General features: G+C 41.1%; 1 protein-coding gene across 3 annotated transcripts in view; it reads left to right on the top strand.

Moving 5' to 3' along the window:
- Positions 1-959: 959 nt before the first annotated feature.
- The window catches only part of Smg1 (SMG1 nonsense mediated mRNA decay associated PI3K related kinase), a 102,076-nt gene continuing 78,833 nt past the window's right edge, over positions 960-24,202 (top strand). For 2 of the 3 annotated variants that reach the window (XM_057779857.1, XM_057779858.1), the window contains exon 1: positions 960-1,373. In XM_057779857.1, coding sequence (XP_057635840.1) covers positions 1,285-1,373 — 89 coding nt within the window. In that variant the 5' untranslated portion in view covers positions 960-1,284. Of the gene's footprint in view, positions 1,374-23,791; positions 23,850-24,202 lie in introns of all 3 variants that reach the window. The other variant, XM_057779859.1, reaches the window with a different exon arrangement.

A 24,202-nucleotide genomic window follows, 5' to 3' on the forward strand; every position in this document is an offset into this window, starting at 1 on the left:
GACACGTACACAAAGAAGTACACTGTGTTCATACAATGTGCCCAATACTTCAGCGAATTCTTTCTGGAGTGTGTAGGTAACTAGTCTCTTTCCATTGGAAGGAACCAGAGGATTACAAAGCAGTTCATGTGGCAGGAAGCAGGGGTTGGTGGTCTTGGTTTTCACATTTGGAAAAAGGAAGAAGATATCAGGACACCATGACATTTCAGGTGAGGGCTGAAAAGGTGTCGATTTGGCTTCCTCTTCCTCTATTTTACGATTCTCATTTTTATTCTCTAGGAGGATGGTAGGCAAGTGGGCGCATGTGAGCGCCAAGGGCATGACTGTGGGGGCGGCGAGCGCGCGGCGCACAAGGGCACGCCCCACTTCCAGTCCTCCATTGGACGTCTTTTCACACCTGACTGTCGGTCCTCCGAGTGTACGGCCGAGGGAGTGTGGACCGGGGATGAAGAGTCCTCTCTCCCGTGATGCCCCGCGGCGGAGCCACACAACTCTCCACTAGCCGCAGTCCTAGCCGCAGCCCAAGACGCCCAGGGAGGTCGCTTACGTCCCGCCCCGCACGCAGTCCTCTCCCAGTCTCCAAAGCCCCACCCCTTTCGGCTACGGGAGCAAAGCCTCGCCCTGACTTCGAGGTTCCCATAGCTCTGGCACCTCTCTATCAAGTCCCGCCTTCCGTCTTCGCCCCTCCCCTCTCTTGGTTTATCACAGACTCCGCCCCCAGAAGCTCCGCCCTTTCCCCCAGGCTATGGGCGCGCCGGCACCGCCCCTCGTAGGTGACCCTGCTCTCGTCTCAAGCCCCGCCCCCTCCATAGTTGGCGAGCAATGGCCACGCCCCTCACCCCCGTGCCCCGCCCCAAGTCCAGACTCCAAGGGCGTCGGCACCGCCCCTCGATCCCAGCATGCCGTGCGGCAGCGGCGGCGCGGCGGGCGGAGCCGGGAGGCGGGGAAGCCGTGGCCGTGTGAGCGTGAGGAGCCGCCGCCACCGCCTCCTCGCTGTCCTCGTCCTCCTGGGCCCCAGCGTCGCGGGTCGCGCGCTGCCCTGGAAGAGACGTCGCCTCGCCTGCCTCCGCCTCCCTTTCGCCGCTCCGCTCCCGCCTCCTGCTCCTGCGTTGCGGGCTCCAGCGGAACCCGGAACGGCCGTCCGCCTCCCCCGCCCTCCGCCGCCCCCTCCGCGGCTTCCTCCTCAGCCCCGGGCCAGAGCGCAGTGTCGGCTGCGGCCGGTTCAGGCGGCGACTCGCGCTTCTTCGGGCGGCGGCGCTTGGCCATGTCGTGTCGGGGAAGGTAATGAGCCGCAGAGCCCCGGGGTCTCGGCTGAGCAGCGGCGGCGGCGGCGGCACCAAGTACCCGCGGAGCTGGAATGACTGGCAACCCAGGTGGGTGACCGCGTCGAGCCTCGCCTGGAGCTGGCCGAGGCCTAGGCCCGTGGGACTGGGAGGCGCGGCCTAGGCCCGCCGCCCCTGGAGCCGGGCGCGGCTTCCTGGGTGTCCTCCGGGCCTGGCCGGGCAGGAATGCCGCGGCTAGCCCGGGCCTCTGTGCCCGGCTGCCTGCCTCGCTCAACCCGAGGGCTGGGCAGTGGCTCCGAGCTTGGGTCGGGGAGGGTGGAGGAGGACGTCCCGCTGCCATCTCTCCGTTTTGAGGTTTGAGGTCCAGGAACTCTCCCTGTTACCCATTAACTTCCTCGGCTTCTCCTCGTCCAGTCCCCGCGCGAAAAGACCACCTTAGCTCCCTTCTGCACTCGCACGTGTTAATTAATGTCTTTTAAAAGCCCTGAACTCCAGCCGAGGCCTTCCTCTGAATTTAGGAAGGACGTTAGTCAGCCAAAAGATGTGATTGTGGGACTTGTGAATGGAATCGACCCAACCTGGCATTAGGGAATTTTAAGTTTTCCCTAACTGCAGAAACAGTTATTTTGGCGAACAGCAATATGCCTAGACACTTGGGAGTGAGTTTGGACACGGGAGTAGGGAAATATTCTGTTGCATGGAAGAGTTGGGGTCTGGCTGGATTTGAAAATATTAGAAGCATTAACTCGAAAGAAAAGTTATATCCAGTCAGGTTTTTCTGATTATGGACCGGTTGTGCTTAATTTAGCTTTCTATTCTTTGCTGAGTAAATGCTTCAAGTATTCAGTGACTACTTGAGCTTTAAAACAGTACTTGGGACTAACTCAGTGTTTAAGCCTCTATTTCAGTGGTAGCTGATGTATTCTTTGAAGTACACTCCATTGTAATTGTTCAGAAATTGACCACGTGAATGGAGAGCACACAAATTTTGGGGTTTGGTCTTGCTTTTTAGAACGATTTGGACGTAAAGGATTTTATGAGGGGTTAGACTGTAGTATTTTAAGAATTGGTAGAGAAATTAAAAAGATCTGTTAATAGGAGTACACTTAGTTTTGACTGATGTTATTTCCTAAACATTATGTCTGTTGAGAACTGATGTTTGTGACCAAATACGATTTAAAAAATGAATGCTTGAGGCCGGGCGGTGGTGGCGCACGCCTTTAATCCCAGCACTTGGGAGGCAGAGGCAGGCGGATCTCTGTGAGTTCGAGACCAGCCTGGTCTACAAAAGCTAGTTCCAGGACAGGCTCCAAAACCACAGAGAAACCCTGTCTCGAAAAACCAAAAAAAAAAAAAAAAAAAAAAAGAATGCTTGAGTCTAGAATTGAGATATTAAGCAATTAAAGTGTTTGCAGAATCGTAACTTTGTCTTGCCCTGTATGAGGATTTGTGTAGTGTTAAACAAAACAAGTTGACTGATTATTTACATTAACGTTCTTTGTTATTTTTACTTTTATTGACATGTTTGAGATTTGATTTTAAGCAGCTAACATATTAAATGATAAATTAACTTTAATTTGACTTTTGATAGAGCTCTCATTTAAAAATGGATTCTACAGCCAGACTAGGTGCCACACACTTTTAATCTCTGCTACTGGGAGATAGAAACAGGTGAATCTCTTGAGTTTTGAGGCTGGTCTGGTCTACAAGAGTTCAGGACAGCCAAGGCTGTTCCACAGAGAAACCCTGTCTAGGAAAAACAAAGAAACAAAAAATGGGTTCTACTACTTTTCTGCATTATGATTTGTATATTTAAGAGAACTTAATAATCTTTAGAAGACTAAAATACCCTTCTCAAGTATAGCTTTTGGAAAATAATAGCTTATAGTTCTAAAGAAATAAGTAGGAGAGTTGTAGCCACATGCTGGGGTCACCTGACTTCTTAGCTTGACAGATACAGGGCAGAATCGTTTATACAGCTAAAATATGTACATAGGTTGTTAATAAATGTTGACAGTGTTTTAGGTGCTTTTTTTTTTTTTTGGCTGAGTAAGAGTGTATGGGGAAAGGATGAAAATTTCTTATGAGCTCTGATTGCGTAGGGGGTACTTTGAGATACATGCTTGATTCTATGGAATAACAGTTTACAAGGCTGGAAATACTTGCTTTTTTATTTTATTTATTTATTTTCTTTTTGAAGACGGTTTCTCTGTGTAGCCCTGACTTTACTAGAACTTTCTCTGTGGACCAGGCTGGCCTTGAACTCACAGATCTGCTTGCTTCCCCGAGTACTAGGATTAAAAGTGTGCTGTCGCCTTGCCCAGATGGGTTTTTTTTTTTTTTTTTTTTGGCTGTTGTTATGGAGGAAACAGGAATATAGGCATACTCCCTAACAGAACTTGATTTCTTAGTAAGGTGGCCATGATTGATTTGCTAAATAACCAGTGAAAAACTCATGTTTGTAGTTCATATTTTTTGTAGTAAAATTAGAAACCATCCCCTTTCCTTTACTCAGATTATGCAGCTGCTAATGGCACAGCGGAGGTTATCTTCCCACATGGCCAAGTGGGAGATACTTAACTTTTACTATATATTTTCAAGTGCGGAAAGACTGTATAGTTCATTTAAATCTTTTTTTTTTTAATGTTTATTTGTGTGGGCATTTCGGTGAGCAACGAGTAGTAGATCAGAAGGCTATTCTTTCTATCTTATGGATTCTATCTATTTAACTCAGGTCATCAGGGTTGGCAGCAAGTGCCTTTATTTGGGGAGCCATCTTGCTGGCTCTCAAATCGTAAAAAAATTATTTATTTTATGTATTTATGTATGTCTGTAGTATATGTATGTGCACCTTGAGATCCAGGAGAAGTCAGATTAGATCCTCTGGACTGAAGTTACAGGCAAGTTATGAATCATCATGTGGGTGCTGGGAACCAAACTCTGGTGCTTAGAAAGATCAGCAAATGCTCATAGCTGCTGAGTTCTGTCCCACCCCCCATTAAAAAGGGTCTTGATTGTGCTTCCACTTTCTAGGTTCCCATATATATAAGAGTGTTATTGCCAGGTGTATTTTCATTCAAATAATTTTTATTTTTCTGTTAAGCCCCCCCCCCCCCCGTATTTATGGAGGGGCAGGTGAGGAGGGTTCAGGCAGTTGAAAAATCAATTCTTGGATGAGAATGTGGGAAGCAACCCTGGGTTTGATCCCCAGCTCCGGAACCAGGATGTAATAGCGCACACCAGTAATTCCAGCAGTTGGAAATTCAAGGTCAGCCAGGTAGTGGTGACACAGCCTTTAATCCCAGCACTGGGGAGGCAGAGGCAGGCTAGTCTGTAAGAGCTAGTTCCAGTTCCAGGGCAGGCTCCAAAGCTACAGAGAAACCCTGTCTCAAAAAACAAGGAAATTTAAGGTCATCCTCTGGTACATAGTGAGTTCCAGGCCAGTCTGAGCTACACATACCCTGCCTCAAAACAGCAGAAAAAGAGCAATTTTTGTCAGCTTCTTTTAGAATTAGTTTGCCAGTTTGTTGTGTCAGTCATAGTAAAAGAAATCCCTCACACATATCCACAGGAAATGTCTCTGGTGGCTGAATAGACTACTATGGTAAGGCAATAGAGCAAGTTTACCAACCACTAGAAAGAACTTTAAGATAAGTGTTTAAGGAGCATTGACCTTGTAGTCCTTCCATGGTCCCCCACACCATGTAGTTTTAGCTGTCCTGGAACTTGCTCTGTAGACCAGGGTGGACTTGAAATCAGAGATTTGCCTGCCTCTGCCTCCCTGGAGACTCACAGCTATCTGTGTGAATCTGTCTCCACAGGATCTGAACATATATATAGAAACACACACAGAGAGTAAATAAATATAAATATTGGGAGAAAAGAATGCATCCAATAGATTTTATTCTTGTACTTAGGAGTCTTAATTTATTTAACACATGTATATTGTTGTACATTAGGTATATGTGGTGCCCAAGCTTTTCCTGCCCAGGACCCCCCCCCTTTTTTTTTCTGTTTTGAGATGGGGTGGTATTACCTCTATATAGCTCAAGCTGATCTCAAATTTCAGGTTCTCCTCCCTCAGCCTTGAGTGGTTGGAGTTACTGGTATGTGTCATAGGGCTTTTTTTTTTTTTTTTTTTGGCTGCTTCTGTTTTTGTTTTTTTCGAGGCAGGGTTTTTCTGTAGCTTTGGAGCCGGTCCTGGAACTAGCTCTTGTAGACCAGGCTGGCCTCCAACTCACAGAGATACCCCTGCCTCTGCCTCCCAAGTGCTGGGATTAAAGGCATGCGCCACCACCGCCTGGCTATTTTTAGGCTTCTAAATGGATGATACAGTATTAGGATTAGTAACCATTTTCAGTAGGCAGATCAAAATTCTCAGGGGTACAAAGCGCCATGTGAAAGATCAAAAGATAGTGTTGTGAAATTAGAGTTAGATATTTATGTCTGATAACGAAAAGTTGGGTTTTAAGATGGGCAGTGGTGGCACATGCCTTTAATCTCAGCACTTGGGAATCAGAGACAGGCAGATCTCTGTGAATTTGAGGCCAGTTTGTTCTACAGAGCTACTTCTAGGACAGCCAGGGCTATACAAAAACTATCAAAAAAAAGGGGGTGGTGGTGGTTTACTTTGGAGACAGGGGTCTCACTATTATTGCCCAGGGTGGCCTTTTTTTTTTTTTCTTTTCCTCCTTCTCCCAAGACAGGTTTCTTTGTGTAGGTAGCCCTGGCTATCCTGTAACTCACTCTGTAGACTAGGTTGGCCTTGGACTCACTCTGCCTTCTGTGCTGGGATTAAAGATGTGCTCCACTACTGCCACCACCACCACCTGGCCATCCAGGCTGGTTTTAATGCTTTTGGAGTGCTAGGATTACAATATAGGCTGTATAGATCCTGCTGGCTTGGAAATGCATTTGTAGAATATACTAACTTGGAATTATGCCTGCCTCTGCCTCCTGAGTGCTGGGATTAAAGGCATGTGACTGACATTGGAATTTTGAGATCAGAGTTGTTTTTTCTATTTTTTATGAATATGTACTAAGTCTGGTGTTCACAGATATATAATAATATACTGAAAAAAATGATAAAATTGAACAGAGCTAAATATCTCATTGCTGTGAATGGGACTTTAAGTAGAATTTAATGAATATGTATGAACTTTTGTCTGTATTGTTCACTGGGCTCAAGTTTTTGTTTTGTCTGTATTGTCTGCTGGACTTAAGTGATTCTTCTGCCTTGGTCTCACAGTATTAGGAAACACAGCTGCAGGCCACTATACCCCACTGATGATCATTTTTACCTGTTCTGTATTACAGATTGTTTAGTACATTGGGAGTTTTCAACTAACGGTATATGAGTGCTTTTTCAACGGAAGTTAATTTTTTATTATCAAAACCTTTATAAAAAAAACCTTGACAGTTATAACAACTGTATAAGAGTGCTTTTTCAATGAAGGTTAATATTTTTGTTATCAAATAAAACCTTTATAAAAAACACTTGTCAGGCAGTGTGGTGCGTGCCATTAATCCCAGCAGTGGTAGTTGGATCTCTAAGTTCAAGGTCAGCCTGGTCTAAGGAGTGAGTTCCGGGACAAATTACACAGAGAAACCCTGTCTCTTACCCAAAAAACCAAAAAACAACAATAACAACAAAAAAACAAAAACCAAACACTTGACAATTAGAACTCCAGTCATCAGGCTTGTAGGTAGCAAATACCTTAACTCATTGAGCGTCTTGCTGGTCCTTTGTTTCTTTTTTAAAATTGGAACATGATTGAACATTAGTATTACATAGGGTTTCTCTATGTAGCCTTGGCAGTCCTCAAACTTCCATAGACCAGGCTGGCCTTGAACTCAGAGACCTGCCTGCTTTTACCTACCAAGTGCTGGGGTTAAAGGTGTGCACCACCACCACTGCCTGGCTTAGTATTCAAACTTTTTAAATTTTTGTTAAAAAATGTGTATGGGTGTTTTGCATGTCTAGGATACATGTGCAGGCATTGTCCTCACAGGCCAGAAGAGGATATTGGATCCCCTGGGACCAGAGTCAGATACCCACATATTGGAGGGGGCTGCTTGTTTGTCCTGGCCTCCCAGAACTGAAATAATCACACAGAAACTGTATTAATTAAATCACCTCTTGGCCCATTAATTCTAACTTCTTATTGGCTAACTCTTACATATTAATTTAACCCATTTCTATTAATTTATAAACCATGTGGCTGCTGCTTACCGGCTTTATAAAGTTCCACCATTCGTTTCTGGCCGGGCTATAGAGCTTTTCCCTGACTCCGCCTCCCTTCTCCCAGCATTCAGTTTAGTTTTCCCCGCCTAGCTTTGTTTCCTTATAGCTCTGCTATAGGCACAAAGCAGTTTTTTATTCATTAACTAATAAAGGTAACACACAGAAGGACCTTCCACACCACCCATACATAGATAATTGTGGGCACTAGGAATTGAATGTGAGCCCTCTGCAAGAGCAGTCTTAATTGTTGAACCATCTCTCTAATTCCTATTTTAAATTTAAGAGATAATAAAATAGTTTTAACTATGAAAATATTATTACCAGTACATATTGATGCTTTTTGGGGATATTTTTGATTTGTAAGTGAGAAATCAGACTTTAAAATGGCAGCGCATACTGTATCATAGGCCTTATCTACATGGGTTTGGTCATAGAAAGTACTGAATTGTTCTCTAATAAAAAAATGGCAGAGCATATGGATTGTGTATTATAGTATTGATGTATCTATTTTTGTATTTGATTAGTGGAGTTTCAGATTTGGGAACTTAAAGAGAGGAGGAAAGGCTATATAGTTGAGTGGAACATTCTGGTCTCTGACACTGCATGCACGAGTAGTGTGATGAAATTGGTCTATACAGTTTTCGTGGTAAGCTTGGAGAAAATCTGAATCCGTCAGAATGGCTGCTGTAATATAAGCTCTTCCTGATAAATTCTCTCAGTTTAGTTAGAAGCAGGATGCTTGTGAAGAATAAGTAAATGATGAAGCTAAAGAGCTGGACTGGAGCTGTACTGTTGACTTTTGTCATAGTTCAAGTGTAATTAGAATGGGTTGAGCCATTGAAATTTAAAACACCAGAGTGCCTTCGTTTAGGAAGATTCAATCTGTTGTTTCTTGAAGGGTGTGTATCTGTAAGCCCAGTTGGAAAGGCCAGACAAAAGGCTGCTGAGGACCTAAATCATGTATTCCTTCTGTGTTTTGTTTATAGTGCATGATTGAAGCTCAGACAAAAACTTCCCAATATGTGGGAACTTGGGCTAGCAGAAGCCTTTCACTTACTTGTTTGTTAGTTAAGGGTGATCACTTAGGTAAGTGAGTCTTTCCCCTTGTTCATACTTGTTACCTTAGTAAACAAGACATGCTACTCTTCTAAAACAGATGTGACCACAGTACCTTTTAAGGAACATTGAATTCTCACATCAGTAGGGTTTCCTGCTTTCCCTATCCTAATTACCAAAACCAGATCTGTTGGAGTTCCTGTCATTGAACTGTCCTTGGAGGAGTCACACAAGCTGTCTATTTCAGGTCATTTCATAGTATCATTATTTTGATTACCTGAAATTGGTGTCACTTTCTCAGAGCTTGTATTTTTGGAACTACAGAGAAAAATAGACTTTCTCTGTATAAAGACCTAAAAGCAGAGTTTGTAGAAAATTTGTGATTTAATTCCTATACACAATAGGCCATCATACTATATTTTGTTTTCTGTTTCTTTAGAGTGTTACCAACTTGCTTACTCAGAACTGTTTTGTCTTAGAAAGTTAGTTCTCCCTCTTCTCTTTGTTTATTGAGTGAACTCCATTGTGTATGTGTGGTTCTCTTCTGTTGTTGTTGTTGTTATTTTTCAAGACAGGGCTTCTCTGTGTAATAGTCCTGACTGTCCTGGATCTTGCTTAGCAGACCAGGCTGGGCTTGAACTCAGAGATCCACCTGCCTCTGCCTCCTAAGTGCTAGGATTATAAACATGTGTCACCATACCCAACTATGGTTCATTCTTCAGTAATTTTTTTTTTAACCTGGATGTGTATACCTCTGTAGCCCCGATTCCCAACAACAGACTTTTTTTTCAGTTGAGTTACCACCTTCACTACCACCCCACCCTGCCAGCAGCAGCATATTATTGAGAGCATGCATTGACTTTTTTTTAAACATTTTTTTTATTTGTGTGTATGTGGTGGCGGGGCGGGGGTGCACAGGTCATCCTATTTGTGGAAGTCAATAAACCATCTTACAGGCAGTCAGATGTGGCATTAAGTATCTTTACCAAATGAGTATCTTGCTGGCCCTACTTTGAAATCTTTTGTAGAGGGACGTCTTTATATATTGTCAGGATTTATTATCAGTTTAGTCTCATTAGATTTTTGAATCTTACTGTCTTCAATGTATTTCTATTAACTATCGCTATTTACCTTGCTTGCTAACTTGGAGTATCTGAAGTATTGAAAAGTTTCAGATGGTAGACCCATTTTTTGGTATCTGGAGTGCTGGAATGTATAGGAGGTCCTCATCTGGCTAGACTAATTCTAGGAGCTACGGATTCTTGGCCTTCTATCCACACTCTTCTTTTTTTACTTTTTTTTTTTTTTCTGCTTTGATTCCTAACCCAGATCCTTCTGCCTTTCCAAAGTTTGTAGCTAATATTGATGAATGCTTATCACATCACTTACCCATTTTGTTACCCCAACTAGTGTTTAGGTTGAAGAGAACAGATCCAGTCATTTTCTCTCCCTTTGTGTGTGTCTGTCTGTCTTGTTCGCTCTGAGGCACTTCCTCATCACAGCTTCTTGCTGCTGTGTGCTATTTGCAGTTCTTGCTACAAAGTGATAGCTGCAACTGTTGTGAAGTTTTTCCTTCTCAGAGTGTTCAGCCTGGCTGTTCTTACACTGTTAAGAGGGACACAGACTTTTAAATACCATATCCTGGGTTTTCTTCATACTACTTAACCATCACCCTCAAATCTTCATGTTTGCATTTCTCTATTAAGCACAGTGTGTGTGGATCTTCTTCTCTTCTTCTTCTTCTTTTTTTTTTTTTTTGGCTTTTTGAGACAGGGGGGTTTCGATGTAGTTTTAAAGCCTGTCCTGGAACTAGTTGATAGAGGTATTTGGAGTCTGCACGTTTCTGATTTTACATAGTACCTGAGTTTATAAACCTGTTAGCCTAGGCAGCATTTGGAGAGGACTTGTTCTGCTTACAGCAGGCCCAGTTAGCCTGAGGCCCCAAATTATACAGCTATTCAAGAAGCTTTAAGGAATCATTGTTTTAATGATCTTTGGTAGCCAGCTCTTAAATAGAAGGAAGGATAAGGTAATTAAGATTAATAGGTCTTATTAATCTTGAAAAACACTGCTTATATTTTGAAATTCTTTAACACATTGGCCTCTTACCCCACATCTGTTGTATCTACACGTATTAGTTATGTAAACTAGTCCATTCACTAAAATATTAAGTACTGGATTGAAGTTGCTGATGTCCCTTTAGAATGCCTGGGGCAGTTAGTTCTGCACTTGATTGGAGGAATGAAACCCTGCTTTTCCAGAGCCAACAGTTTCTGAAACAGTGTATGGCTGCATTTATTTTAATGTTTGTTTCCTTTCAAAAAGTGAAATTGTATTCTGGTTAAAAATGACTTCTAGTATCACAGAATCAATATCAATATTTAGTTTAAAAGAAAGCATCTTAAAATTTGTTGTAAAAAAATCAATTGCGTTTCTTGCTTGTCTTTACTGTTTTTAGGGTACCTGAGGAAAAATGGAAACTGAATAGGTTCTCAGTGTCATAAGGGCCATGGAACTTGAGACAGAGTCGTTATTCAGAAGCTGAGTTTAAAAGGACCCACAGATGTATTCTACTAAAAATGATTATGTCATTGTTTGGAATATTAGCAGCACTCTAAATGCAGTATTGTGTTCCATTTTGAGGATAACCAAAGTTATGAATGAACTTACGGGTAATAATTAAGGTTATGTGTAGTATTCTCACTGGCTGTAAAACCAAGTTTTTTTTAAAAAAACTTGTACTTGTATGTGCATTCAAGTGCATATATTGCAAACATGAGTCAGACCAATTTTGTGGAATTTGTTCTTCCACTTTTTACAAGGATCTCAGGATCAAATTCAGGTCATCAGGTTTATATGGCAAGTGCCTTTATTTATTGAGACAGCTTGCCAGCCCTAAAAACAAGTTTTCTAAGAGAAATACAGTATTTAAGTGGCTTTACATAGTTATTATATTGCATGTTACCTTTATTTTATTGTAAGTTATTGAGGACACAAAATTGCACTATAACTATCGTTCTTGTGTTTTGAAAGGTTTTTGTGTGTGTGCGTGTGTCTGTCTGAGGATTGAATGCAGGGCCAAGGACTTGCTAGGCAAGTGTTCACTATTGAGCTATATGCCACCCAGCCCCTTGTTTTTTTCTTTGAGACAGGTCTATGTAACCCTGGTTGGCCTCGAACTTGTTAGGTAGACCAGAATGGCCTTGTTGAACTCACAGAGACACACCAGCCTTTGCTCTTCCCCAAGCTGCTGCTTCTCCTTACTTACTTATTTATTTATTTTGAAATAATGTTTCATTATGTAGCACTGGCTGACCTGGAACTCAGTTTGTAGATCATACTGGCCTTAGATTCACCTGCCTCTGCCTCCCAGGTTCTGGGATTAAAGACGTGTGCCACCACTGACAGTTGTCTGCTTTATTTTTAACAGACACAGTTGTGCATCTGTATTGGGTACAAACTGAAGTTTAGGTAAATGTACATAGTGCATATAATGTTGATGGATTAAATCAAGCCGATTTTCTTAACTTTTTTTTTTTGGATGGTAGGAGAGCTATTTAAAATGTACTTTGTTTTGTTTTTATATTTTTCATGATTTTATTATTTTTGGATGTAGGGCTCTCACTCTGTAGCTTTTGGCTGACTTCAAATCTGAAATCTTCCAGCCTTAGCTTCCTACTTGATGGTATTACAGGTTTGCATCCACATACCTATTTTTGAAATGCACTCTTTGGAGTAATTCGAAGTACAAAGCACATTGTTTCTGTCAATAGTCATTCTGTTATGGCAGATTATCTGGAAACATTTTTCCATTTGAGAGTTTGTATTCTTTGACCAGAAACTTCCCTTTCTTCCCCATTCTTCTGGTCCATTTAAAAATCCACTGTAGTTGACTGCCATTTCAGGTACACTGGAGGCTGAGGTAGAAGGATGGTTAAAGGCCGGGCGGTGGTGGCGCACGCCTTTAATCCCAGCACTCCGGAGGCAGAGGCAGGCGGACCTCTGGGAGTTCGAGGCCAGCCTGGTCTACAAGAGCTAGTTCCGGGACGGGCACCAAAGCTACAGAGAAACCCTGTGTCGAAAAACAAAAAAAAAAAAAGGAAGGATGGTTAAAGGCTTGTCTGGGCAACTTAGTGAGACCCTCTCTCAGAATAAGAGAGTAGAAGGATGGGAGATGAGTGGTGGCATATTGGCTTACTATGCATGATTCCTCAGGTTTGATCCACAGGCAACTCTAAGACCTTGCTATCGAGTACTGGGCATGGTGGCACAAGCTTTTAGTCTTAATACTCAGGATACAGAGGAGGTCAAATCTGTATGATTTCTAACCTGTCCTATTCTACATAGGGAGTTTAGGCCAGCCAAGGGCTACATGGTGAGACGCTATCTCAGAAATAACAATAAGCAAAACAAAACGAAAGAACTGACTACTAGTTGAAAATATAAGCCAGGGAGAATAATCTATTTCTTTCTTTCTTTTTGGTTTTTCGAGACAGGGTTTCTCTGTAGCTTTGGAGTCTGTCCTGGAACTAGCTCTTGTAGACCAGGCTGGATTTGAACTCACAGAGATCCACCTGCCTCTGCCTCCCGAATGCTGAGATTAAAGGCGTGCACCACCACTGCCTGGCTATTTTTAACTAAATGTGATTAAATGTGTTAGGTATAAAATATAATAAAAATGGAGTTTGTAGACTTTGTAGGTTTGAAATAACTTAGGTGGTTTTAGGTTGTTTTCTACCTTTCTTAAATTCATGCTAAATATATGTCAGTAATTCTGACGCCAGCTGAGCAGAGCTGGGGCCATGCCTTGGCTCTGCTGCTGCTGCCTGGGTTTTAGTAAAGTGCTGGGCAAACTCTATAGTTAATGAGTATTTCTGTGGTAGAATAGTGTGATTATTTTGTGTCTTTCCTTTATAATTGATTTATGACATTATGCCTTCTGAGATTCACGAGACATTTTTTAATTAAAAAGGAGTTTTAAAAATGTTTGTTTTGTTTGTGTACTACAGTAAGTATATGAGGATCAGTGAGAGGTGCTGCTTTTCCTTTACCAAGTGTGTCCTGAGAGGGGCATTGAACTTAGTTCATCAGGTTTTCTTTCTCTCTCTCTCTCTCTCTCTCTCTCTCTCTCTCTCTCTCTCTCTCTCTCTCTCTTTCTTTTCTTTCATGGTTATTTTTTAGAAATTATTTTATGTGTATGGGTGTTTTGCTTGCGTGTGTGTGTGTACCACATTCATGCAATGCCTTCAGAAACCAGAAGAAGGCATTGGATCCCCTGGAACTGGAGTTACAAATGGTATGAGCTATTGTAGGAGGGGGGTGTTGGAAATTGAAGCCAGGTCCTCTGGAAGAACACAGAGCCCATCTCTCCAGTCTTGGCATCAGATTTTTTTTTTTTTTTTTTTTTTTTTTTTAACCAGCACTGGTCCTGTGGGTGTTACTAGAGATGCTGAATCAGTCTGTTTAAAGATTCACTTACTGAGCTGGGCAGTGGTGTAAGCCTGTAATCCCAACACTTTGGGGAGGCAGAAGCAGGTAGATCTCAGTGAATTTGAGGCCAGCCTGGTCAAAAAAGCGAGTTTCAGGACAGCCAGGAGTGTTATACAGAGAAACCTTGTCTTGAAAACCAGAAAACAAGAAATACTGTCTTTCTTTATTGGTAAAGTTAGAAAGAACATTAAGATGTATTTATGTATAAATTGAAAACTGCCTCTCTAGATGTTTTTGGCAGGCTTTCTCTGTAGAGAACCACTAGTGTGGATTTTAAACTTAATGCCTTTTCTTGTTTGTGTTAACATTTATATATGTTGCAAGTTAAGCTGTATCAGGTAGTTGCTTAGAAGGGTAGGTGCTCTTGACTTGTGGACTCTCATGGACATACTACTTTGAGTTCTTAATAGAGTTCTCTTGGGACTGGAGAAATGGCTTAGAGATTAAGAGCACTGGCTGCTTTTCCAGAGATTCTGTCTCTTATAATAAGGAAAATTACTATCTTTTACATAGTATTTATTTTTTTGTTTGTTAAAAAGACAGAAACTCACCATGTAAATCTGGTGTTGCTTTATTTATCACTGCTTAAATTTTTAATTCTGCATTACCTTTTATTGGTTTGTTAATGAGAATTTAGTGAGAATTTTCAGTTGTCAAAATAGACAATAGATTAGAAACTTATTATGTAATTATTATAATAAATATTTTAAATTAAGTGCCCTGTGGACTATTCAGAAATTTCTCAGGCATTGGCAACGGCAAGGCTGCTGTTGTACTAGAAGTTTAGAACTGTTGATTGTTGGTGTCAGTGGCAGCTGCCTGTTACTAGTCCAAGTTGGGTGTCTTGGCCAGATGGAGTTTTTAGCTCCAGTTCTTCCTATGGATTATTTTCCAGGTCAGCAACTTGTTTAACTGAAGTGTAGTGACATTAAGCCAGTGGTATAGCTCTATTTTTTCTTGTAAAATGGCTAACCATGGTGGGTGGTAAAAGACATGGTATGTTGAGTTATTCAAAACAAGTCCTGCCTTCTACTTTGATGCCCTTACCATAAGAAAGTTGTTGAACCTGGGGCTTTATGTGTGTCAAGAGAGTGCTCTACCATTGAGCTTCTGCCCTAGTCTAAGTGTAAATATTGGGGAAAAAATTGAAGTGCCCTTTATGGAAATGATGCTGTGTAGTTCTTTCAGTTTTGACAAATGAATGAAGTAGTGTAACTACCACAACCAGGTTCTAATCATTCCTCCCAGAAGCCCCTGTGTTCTTTTATAGTTTCTGAACCTAGCCAGTGTCTCTTCATGGTTTAGAATGTCAGAAACAAGGATATGGTTGGTTTTAAAAGGGTGATAAAATGCACATAAAATGTACCGTTCGTTGGCATCAAGGATGTTATGTAGTCATTGAACATTTCTATTTAGTTTTGGAATTTTCTCCATTATTGCAAGAAGGAAAGCCCTATATCCATCCAACAGTCACTGCACATTCTTTCATCCAGCCCCTGGCAACCACAGTCCTGCCATGTCAATCTGTCCAGTCATATGAATAGAATTGTGTGTTTCCTTTTCTGTCTAGCTCACGTTACTTAGTTTGATTTTCACATTCACCCAAGGTTTTAATATGTCAGTGCTTCATTCCTTCTTACTGCTGGATTATACTCTGTTGTGTAGATGCCTGCATCTCTAGTCCTTTGTCTACCAGTAGACATGTAGATGTCTACCTCTAGACCAGTGCAACTTTGTGTAATACGTTATTGCCACATAGAGTTTCAATTTTGGGCATATACCTTAAGAGTGATTTCTGAAGTGGCTGAAACATTTTCATTCCCACGGCAATGCAGAAAAGGGCTCTAATTCCTCCACACCCTCATAAAACCCTGTTTTCTGTTTCTATTTTCAGATTGTAAATTCTGATTATTATAGTTATAATAAATTTTCCTTGTGGTCTTGATTTGCTTTTCCCAGTTACTGATGCTATTGAACGTTGTTTTCATGTGCTCCCTGACCCTTTGTCTTTGTTCTCTTTCTTCCCTCTATTTATTTTTTTGCTCTTGAGTGAGGTTTGAGCATAGCCTGGGCTTCCTGCATCTTGAGATCTTCCTGGTTCTCCTGCTGCAGCCTCCTGAGCACATGCTCCATACCTAGCGTAGTTAGGTCTTTAAAGGACAAAACTTAGTCATGTTAGATTTCTAGTCACCACTATCTTCTAAACTTCTCCCATTCTTTCTTCTGCCCTCTTTTTTCCATGTAGCAACTACTGCATTTACTCTCCTTTCTGGAAGAATGTGTGGTTTAAGATAGTGCCTCCTTCCTTCAGTGGTAACATCTCAAGTGAACAACTGAAACCAGCCTATAGCTAACTACTTCTTTGAGTGTGTGAGACTTTGAAGAAGGAGCTAATGTTGGGATTTCTTCTGAAATTACAGAGCACTTTTATATTCTGTCTTAGTTACTGTTCTATTGCTATGAAGAGACATCATGACCAAGGCAACTCCTATTAGAAAATATTTAATGGAAGACTTGATTACACTTTCAGAACTTTATTCTATTATCATCGTGGTGAGGAATATGATGGCATGTAGGCAGGCATAGTACTAACTAGAAAAATAGTTGAGCGCTACATCCTGATCCATAGTCAAGAGAGTGAACTTGGTATGGGCTTTTGAAACTTCATAGGCCACATCCAGAGATTCGCTTCTTCCAACAAGGCCACACCCACTCCAACTAGGCCATCCTTCCTAATCTTTCTAATCCTTTTAACAGTTTCACTCCCTGGTGTGAGGTGACTAAGCATTCAAATATAAGCGTATGGGGCCTTTCTTATTTAAACCACCACAACATTCAGATTATGCAAACAATTTAAGTAGGCTTTTTTTTTTAGGTTTTATTTTATTCATTTTTTAAAACACGGTCTTTCTAGGTAGCTCTAGCAGGCCTGGAAATTAGACACCTTCTGCTTCCTGAGTGCTAGAACTAAAGGCAGTGTGCCACCATGCCTATCTAGATTGCGAATTCTTAGGTGAGTTGGAATTGTCTTTTGTTTTAAAGATGTGTGTGAGTTCTTGAGTGCTGTTGGGGTATGCACCTGGAGGTTAGAAGACAATTTGTAGGAATTGGTTTTCTCCTTCTGTCAAGTGCTTCTGAGGTCAGTTATTGAACTCAGGTCTTCAGGCTTGACTACAAGTGACTGTATCCACTGAGTCATCTCCCAGCCCTCTTTTATAATCTTTAGTCTCAGCGAGCGCTTTTTGTAGTAAATGGTCCAAGAAAATGTTGCTATTCTTTTTTCCCCATTTTGTTTGGAACTTGGGGACTGAACCCAGGTTCTTATGCATTCTGTGAAGTGCTTTATTACTGAGTTATATCCTCAGGCCAGAAATGTTGATGATTTTACTGGAAGGGCTTCCGGAGGAAGTTTAGGTTGCAGCTGAATTGCAAAGTTGAATAAAGCACTTCAATGACATAATTTAATCAACAGGATTTTTTTATGCCAACCAGGCAAAGTGATAACCTAATAGGCCTCTGCCTTTTTGGTGTTTATGTTCTCTTTGTAGAGTATAGTTAGTAAGAGCAGAGGGAAGAACCATTAGGCCTTCAGAAGTGTACAAATAGTGGTGGCTCCTGATGAGACTTGGTTATCTGAAATTTGACAAAGGAAAGTTGAGCGAGGCTTGGGAAGATAAAGGGAAAGACTGAGTGAGGGAGCAAGGGCTAAGGCCAAAGCTGTTTAGGCAGGGACTGAATTCTCTCTAGACACTGAAGAAAAGTTAAAACTTGAGATACCAAAAGATTTAATTTGAAAGGAATGTGTAGTGGATGAGAAGGACTGAGGGTGTGACATTAGGGTTATTTTTGTTTTTTATTTTTATTTTTATGAGACAGGATTTCTCTGTGTAATAGTCCTGACTGGGAACTCACTTTGTAGACCATGCTGGCCTTGAACTCAGAGATCTGCCTACTTTTGCCTTCCAAGTGCTGGGATTAAAGGCGTGTGCTACCACAGTTAGGCTTTTTTTGTTTTGTTTTGTTTTGTTTTGTTTTGTTTTTTTCTCCTAGAGTTCTGCCTGCCTCTGTCTCTCAAGTCCTGGGATTAATTAAAGGTGTGAGCCACCACTGCCCGGTGGGAGCAACATTAGTTTTGTGACTTCAAATTATTTTTGAAGGGGCTGGAGAGATGGCTCAGTGGTTAAGAGCATCGCCTGCTCTTCCAAAGGTCCTGAGTTCAATTCCCAGCAACCACATGGTGGCTCACAACCATCTGTAATGAGGTCTGGTGCCCTCTTCTGACCTGCAGACATACACACAGATAGAATATTGTATACATAATAAATAAATAAATAAATAAATAAATAAATAATTATTTTTGAAGATGGGGGTGAAAATGAGTTTTGGAGGTGAGATATATAATCTCATAGATCAAATAGTGCCTTTGGTCATAAAACACCTAAAAAATATGATCCTTATTCTATGAGGATACTGGTAAGAGGAGTCAGTCAGTTGTGTTTGAGATGTTAGAACATTGAGGGTTTTTTGTTTGTAGGGAGCAGAATATGTGGTAGAGGGGCATGTAGGCTTGATGGAAATTTTTCCTTTGTGTTTACTTTTTTTTTTTTAAATAAAAAGACTGTTTACTTGTGTTTACTATATTTTAGCAAGAGATGTTAAATTAGAAAACTTCACACTTAAGAAAATTTAGCTGTATTGGAAAGAGATTCTATTTGAGCAAGTATCTGTGAAAAGCTCAGAAGAGATGAAGGATTGAGTGCAGATACGGTACTCTATCAAGGAGGCCACTAGTTAGTTCCGGCCCCCCAGAACCAAAATAATCACACAGAAACTATATTATTTAAAACACTGCTTGGCCCATTAGCTTTAGCTTCTTATTGGCTAAATCTTACATATTAATTTAACCCAATTCTATTAATCTGTATTTTGCCATGTTGCAGTGGCTTACCGGGTAAAAGTTCTGTCCGGCTCTGGCAGGGCTTACATGGCTTCTCTCTGACTCTGCCTCCTGTCTCCCAGCATTCAGCTCGTTTTCCCCACCTACCTCTATTCCCTGCACAGGCCCAAGACAGTTTCTTTATTAATTAATCAGTTGTATTCACAGCATATAGAGGGAAATCCCACATCACGTTACTGTCTTTGTTTTCTTGTCAAAGGTTAGAATCTGTGGGCTTGGTGTTAAGATGTTTTGGAATCAGAAGAGAATGGGGAGGTCTGGGTAGTTGGTTGTCAGTGTTATGCTTCCAAGTGAGTAGTTGATCATTGAATTTATTTGGGGTTGGGGTTTTGGCAACTTGGTGTGAAGAAAATCTAAGCAAGATTAAGGGCTTGGCAAGGCTGTTACTGTCACAGTCTAAGCTGGTTTTGGGAGGAAGTGAGTAAAGGGGTTATGTGGAAGTACAGAGCCATTGCAACACTTTGAAGAATTCAAACCAGACACCAGATAGAGCAGCAATGAGAATGAACATTTGGAAACTGAAAAATGAATGTGGGGCTTTAGCTGTAAGAGTGGAGTGAAGCCACGTGGTGGTGGCACACACCTTAAGTCCCAGCATTTGGGAGGCAAAGGCAGGCGAATCTTTGAGTTTGAGGCCAGCCTGGTCTACAGAGTGAGTTCCAGGACAGCCAGGGGTATACAAAGTGTCCAATAGTGGAGGAGTTAAGTCAGGCATGGTGGTACATGTCTTTAATTTTAGCACTTGGGAGGCAGTGGCATGCGATCTCTGAGCCAGGCTGGTCTACATAGTAAGTTCCAGAACAGCATGGGCTGCAGAAGGATCCTGTCTTTATGGGTGAGAGGAAGGGTGAAGGGTGTAGGGAAAAAAGGAAAAGAAAAGAAAAAAGTGCATTAAAAGGCACTCTTACTGGGCAGAAATAGGTGGGTGATGTGCTGAAGGTCGGGTGAAGGTTTCCATGGAAAAGTAAGTGGAGCTAAAGGTGGAGTTTTGAGGGACTTGTCTGTGAAGATTCTGGACAACTTATTGGGATGGGGTGTACAAGACGGGGTGTCATGTGGCTCAGTCTGGTCTCCAAATTGCTGTGTAGCTGAGACTGTCCTTCAGTTCTTGATCCTCTTATCTCTACCTCTTGAGAGCCAGGATTTTATGTGTGTGCCTGACTAGATTTTTAAAAGGAAAGGAATTCAATTATTTGTACAGGAGTGTTGTTGGAGTGCTTTTGCAGGTGATGTAATGAACAGTGGTGAAGTGGGAGAGTTCGTGTGTGGTCTACAGAAGGTAAAGGTGCTTGGGAGACAGGTGAAACTCGGGGTCCAGATGACTTCTCTAGGGAGGAGCTTTACTTGTTGTCTAATGACGATGGAAAAAGGCTATATGTGCAGATGGAGGTGAATTTGGATTTATGGGGAGAAAGTTTGTAGTCATTAGTAAAACTGAGAAGTTTTGGGTCAGTTAGGGAATCTCAGTTATCCTACCTATATAATGGAATTAATGAGGTTATGGTAAAGATGCAGTGAGATGGTAGATGTTTTTTTACTTGCTGCTGTGATAAAGTACTTGACAAAAGCAGCTCAAGGGAAGAAGGATTTACTTTTGTCCGTGGTTTCAGAATGTCTCAGCCCATCATAGTAGGACAGGCATGGTGGCCAAAGTAGAGAGTGTGACAGGAAGGAGCCAGGGATAATATATTCCCTGCCTTAGTGACCACTTCCTCTAGTGAGGTTCCACCTTGTGAAGCAGTGATTTTTCAACCTCCCTAATACTGAGACCCTTAATACAGTTCTTCTTGTTGTGACCCCCACCATAAAATTATTTCATTGCTACTTCATAACTGTGATTTTGCTACTGTTAGGATCTGGAATGTAAATATCGGTGTTTCCCAATGGTTTTAGATAACCCTGGCAAAAGGGCTGTTTGACCCCCAAAGGGGTCGTGGCCCACATGCCGAGAACCATTGTTCTAAAGGCTCTGTAATCTCCCAGATTTGGTCTACAAGTTGGGGACAATGCATGATCGTGTGGGGGCATTTCGGATTTGAACCTTTAGGTTTGCTGTTCTTCGTAGGAGCTCATGGTGTTAACTCATAGAATGTACTGTAAACCTGAGTAGTGTCGAAGGTCTTGTTATATATTACAGCAGCTTAAAGGAGTCTGAACTGTTGGGAGGGAGTTCACTAGGCTTTTCTCTGAAGAAGTTATTCTCATGAAACAAAGGTTGAAATCTAAAATAATTTCCTCTGAAGTGATTACCTTTGTTTGCACCTTCTGTTTAATAGGACTAGAGGTCAATAGGCAGGGTATTTGAAGTTCCTTGAAAGTCACACTACATTTGGTAAAGATGCTACTAAAATTATACTTTTACCAAGAAATTGTATTAACTACATTTTTAATACTGCAAAATTGATGCGGATTTATTTATAATTTTGAAATTAAATGATAACATTGTGTTTTAGTAAAAATAAAAGTTTTTAGAAGAGTTTTGTGAATTTTTGGGTGAGAGTATATTTAGTGATTTTTTTTTTAATGTAGGTACAGATAGAGGGAGTATAGTCCCTAATACCAACCTTAGTTCTAATGCTAATTGCAAATGAAGTCCTTATATCAGGCTCGTAGTATATTGCCACCGAAGTGTTCATATTAACAATAGCAAAGGACATGTAGGACAGAGGGAGTCCAGAAAGGTTCTAGGCATGGAGCTTGCAATTGTTCTTTTCTTGAAGAATTACAGATGGTATGACTTCCTGTTGGTATCTATTTTAACAGTGCCCAACCAGGATGCTTGCTCCTGTCTATGTGAGAGTTTTTATTGAGGCTCTGTAGCTAATTGCTTACATAACTATTTTAGTCTCCGGCCCTTTGGAGTTTGATTTATGTATCTCAAAGGTTCTACTGTATGTCACACTGTTCCACAGAGTCCCCAGGTGAACAAAAAGAGCCTTCCTAGGCATGACATTCTAGGATTTTAGAGATTACTGTCTAGAATCCACAGCTAACGGCCACAGCTTCTTTTGGGTAAGGTAAAAATCTTTGTAGTTTCACATTTGTTAAATATATTTTGTTTTTCATAAGTCTACAGTTTGATTTATAATAAAATAGGTAACAGAACTTTAAATAATTAAAATTTGGTATAATAGTCACTTAGTCCTTAGATAGCTAAGGAACACTTACCAAGAAATTGTATTAACCACATTTTTAATATTGCAAAATTGATGCAAAATTGTATAAATAAGTCTCCGAAGGGGCGGTTGAGATGGCTAAGCGATGAAGAGTACTGGTTACTCTTGCAGAGGACCCGGGTTCGATTCCCAGCACTTACATGGCGGCTCCCAGTCGTCTGTATAGCTCCCTTTCCAGGGAATCTTACACCCTCTTCTGGCTTCTGCAGGCACCAGGTATGCACGGGGTGTATATTCATATATGCAGGCTAAACGTTCATACACATAGAATAAAAATAAAAAGTATCTGAGCCTCCCAAATAAATCTTTCATTCCTAGACTTGCTCTTAGGACCATTATTTCTATTGTGAAAGTGATATTCTTGAAGCCCCAGACTTTTTGTCCTTTCTTCTGCATGAAAGCATGTTTGAATCCAGGTGAGTAAGACTGCCCTGGTTAGTATTTGGTCAACTTAATACAAACTAGAGTCATTCGGGAAAAGGGAATCTCAATTGAGAAAATGCTCACATCAGATTGACCTGTAGGACATTTTCTTTAAGGACTCAGGTCGCTGTGGGCAGTGCCACCCCTGGGCAGGTGGTCCTGATTGTCTAAGCTGCTAAATTGGAGGTTGAGGAAGCCATGGGAAACAGTCAAGGTCTCTCTTTCAGTTCTTGCCTTGGGTTCTTATCCTGACTTCTCTCAGTGATGGAATGTGATCTGAGAGTTGTAAGATGAAATAACCCCTTTCTTACTCAGATTGTTTGGATCACAGCAATAAAAAGAAACTGTAAGACAGAAACATTATGGGAATAGTACTGGGTTTAAGTTTAAAAGGTACATCATTTTTAAGCAACATGAGAGCTCTGTCATCTTATGTAGCTGCTTTTTGAGTACCAGTGTTGCATTGTTCCTACCTCATTGCCTTAAGGGCAAATCTCATTTCCTGGTTTATACCCGTTATGAATGTTACGAATTAGGTCTAACTATGGGGGTGAAATCTCCAGTCCAGGTTTAAAACAGCTTAAAGTGATGATGTTTTTCCAGCGGCACCATTAGGTGTGTTGTTTGCATCAAGTCATTTTAGGGTCCTTTATGGAAATGCTTCTTCATAGGAAATTTTCGTAACTTTATACTTTCTAGAGGTGGATTTTTGGGGAAAGGGGAGTTGTTCTATGTAGTGCTTATAGGTGCCGGACCACAAGACTATCCATCCAGGAGATACTGCCCTTTAACTAGTGATAGATGTATGAGGGCTGAAGATTTGAGTCACCTGAAGTGAATAAATAACCTCCTAGATTTATTACATTTTCTCGATTTTGAATATAGGTAAATAAAATAACTGTATTCACATGGGATCTGTATGTTACGGTTAACATTTAAATTCTCTTATGTACTCACTTTTTTTTTTTTTTGATTGCCACTTAAAGACTCTTTGTCCTCAAAGGCAGAGTGGCTTTCCATTCGTGATTTTTGCTTCAGTATTTGAAACTACAGTGGCCATAGTTAAAGAAAAAGCACCTAACTCATGAGTGAGATTTGTTTCATGTTTGAACAAATGTTTTAACCCGCTGTCTTCACTAATACTGTAACTGCTGTCTTACAGATTGACTTGATGCAAAACACCACAAAGGCTCCATATTACACAGTATGCGATTTTTGAGGTATGAGCTTTAGAAACTTACCTCTCATGTGGCATGTACATCAGGCTTAACTTCAGTTGGATCATTTTGGGGAAACTTATGCATTTCTTCTTTTTTTCTTCTCCACATTTTTAGAGTATTAAAGGGACTGTGGAAGTATTTTTGAATCCTTACTAGGATTCTTAGTTTAACAGATAAATTTTCTTTTTCCACTAAATTGAAACACTAATTTTAGTAGATAACTTTTTCAGCCTTTCTAACTAGCTTGCTTAACACTGATGCCTGCCTCCTGGAGTTGAAATCTGTAGTTTCTGTTTTGTGCTTTGCTTCATCTATAGTGCTTACTTCTGTTCTTAACAGTTTATTTTCTGGAC

Source organism: Chionomys nivalis, chromosome 8 (genome assembly GCF_950005125.1).
Source record: "Chionomys nivalis chromosome 8, mChiNiv1.1, whole genome shotgun sequence".
Classification (NCBI taxonomy): Eukaryota; Metazoa; Chordata; class Mammalia; order Rodentia; family Cricetidae; genus Chionomys; species Chionomys nivalis.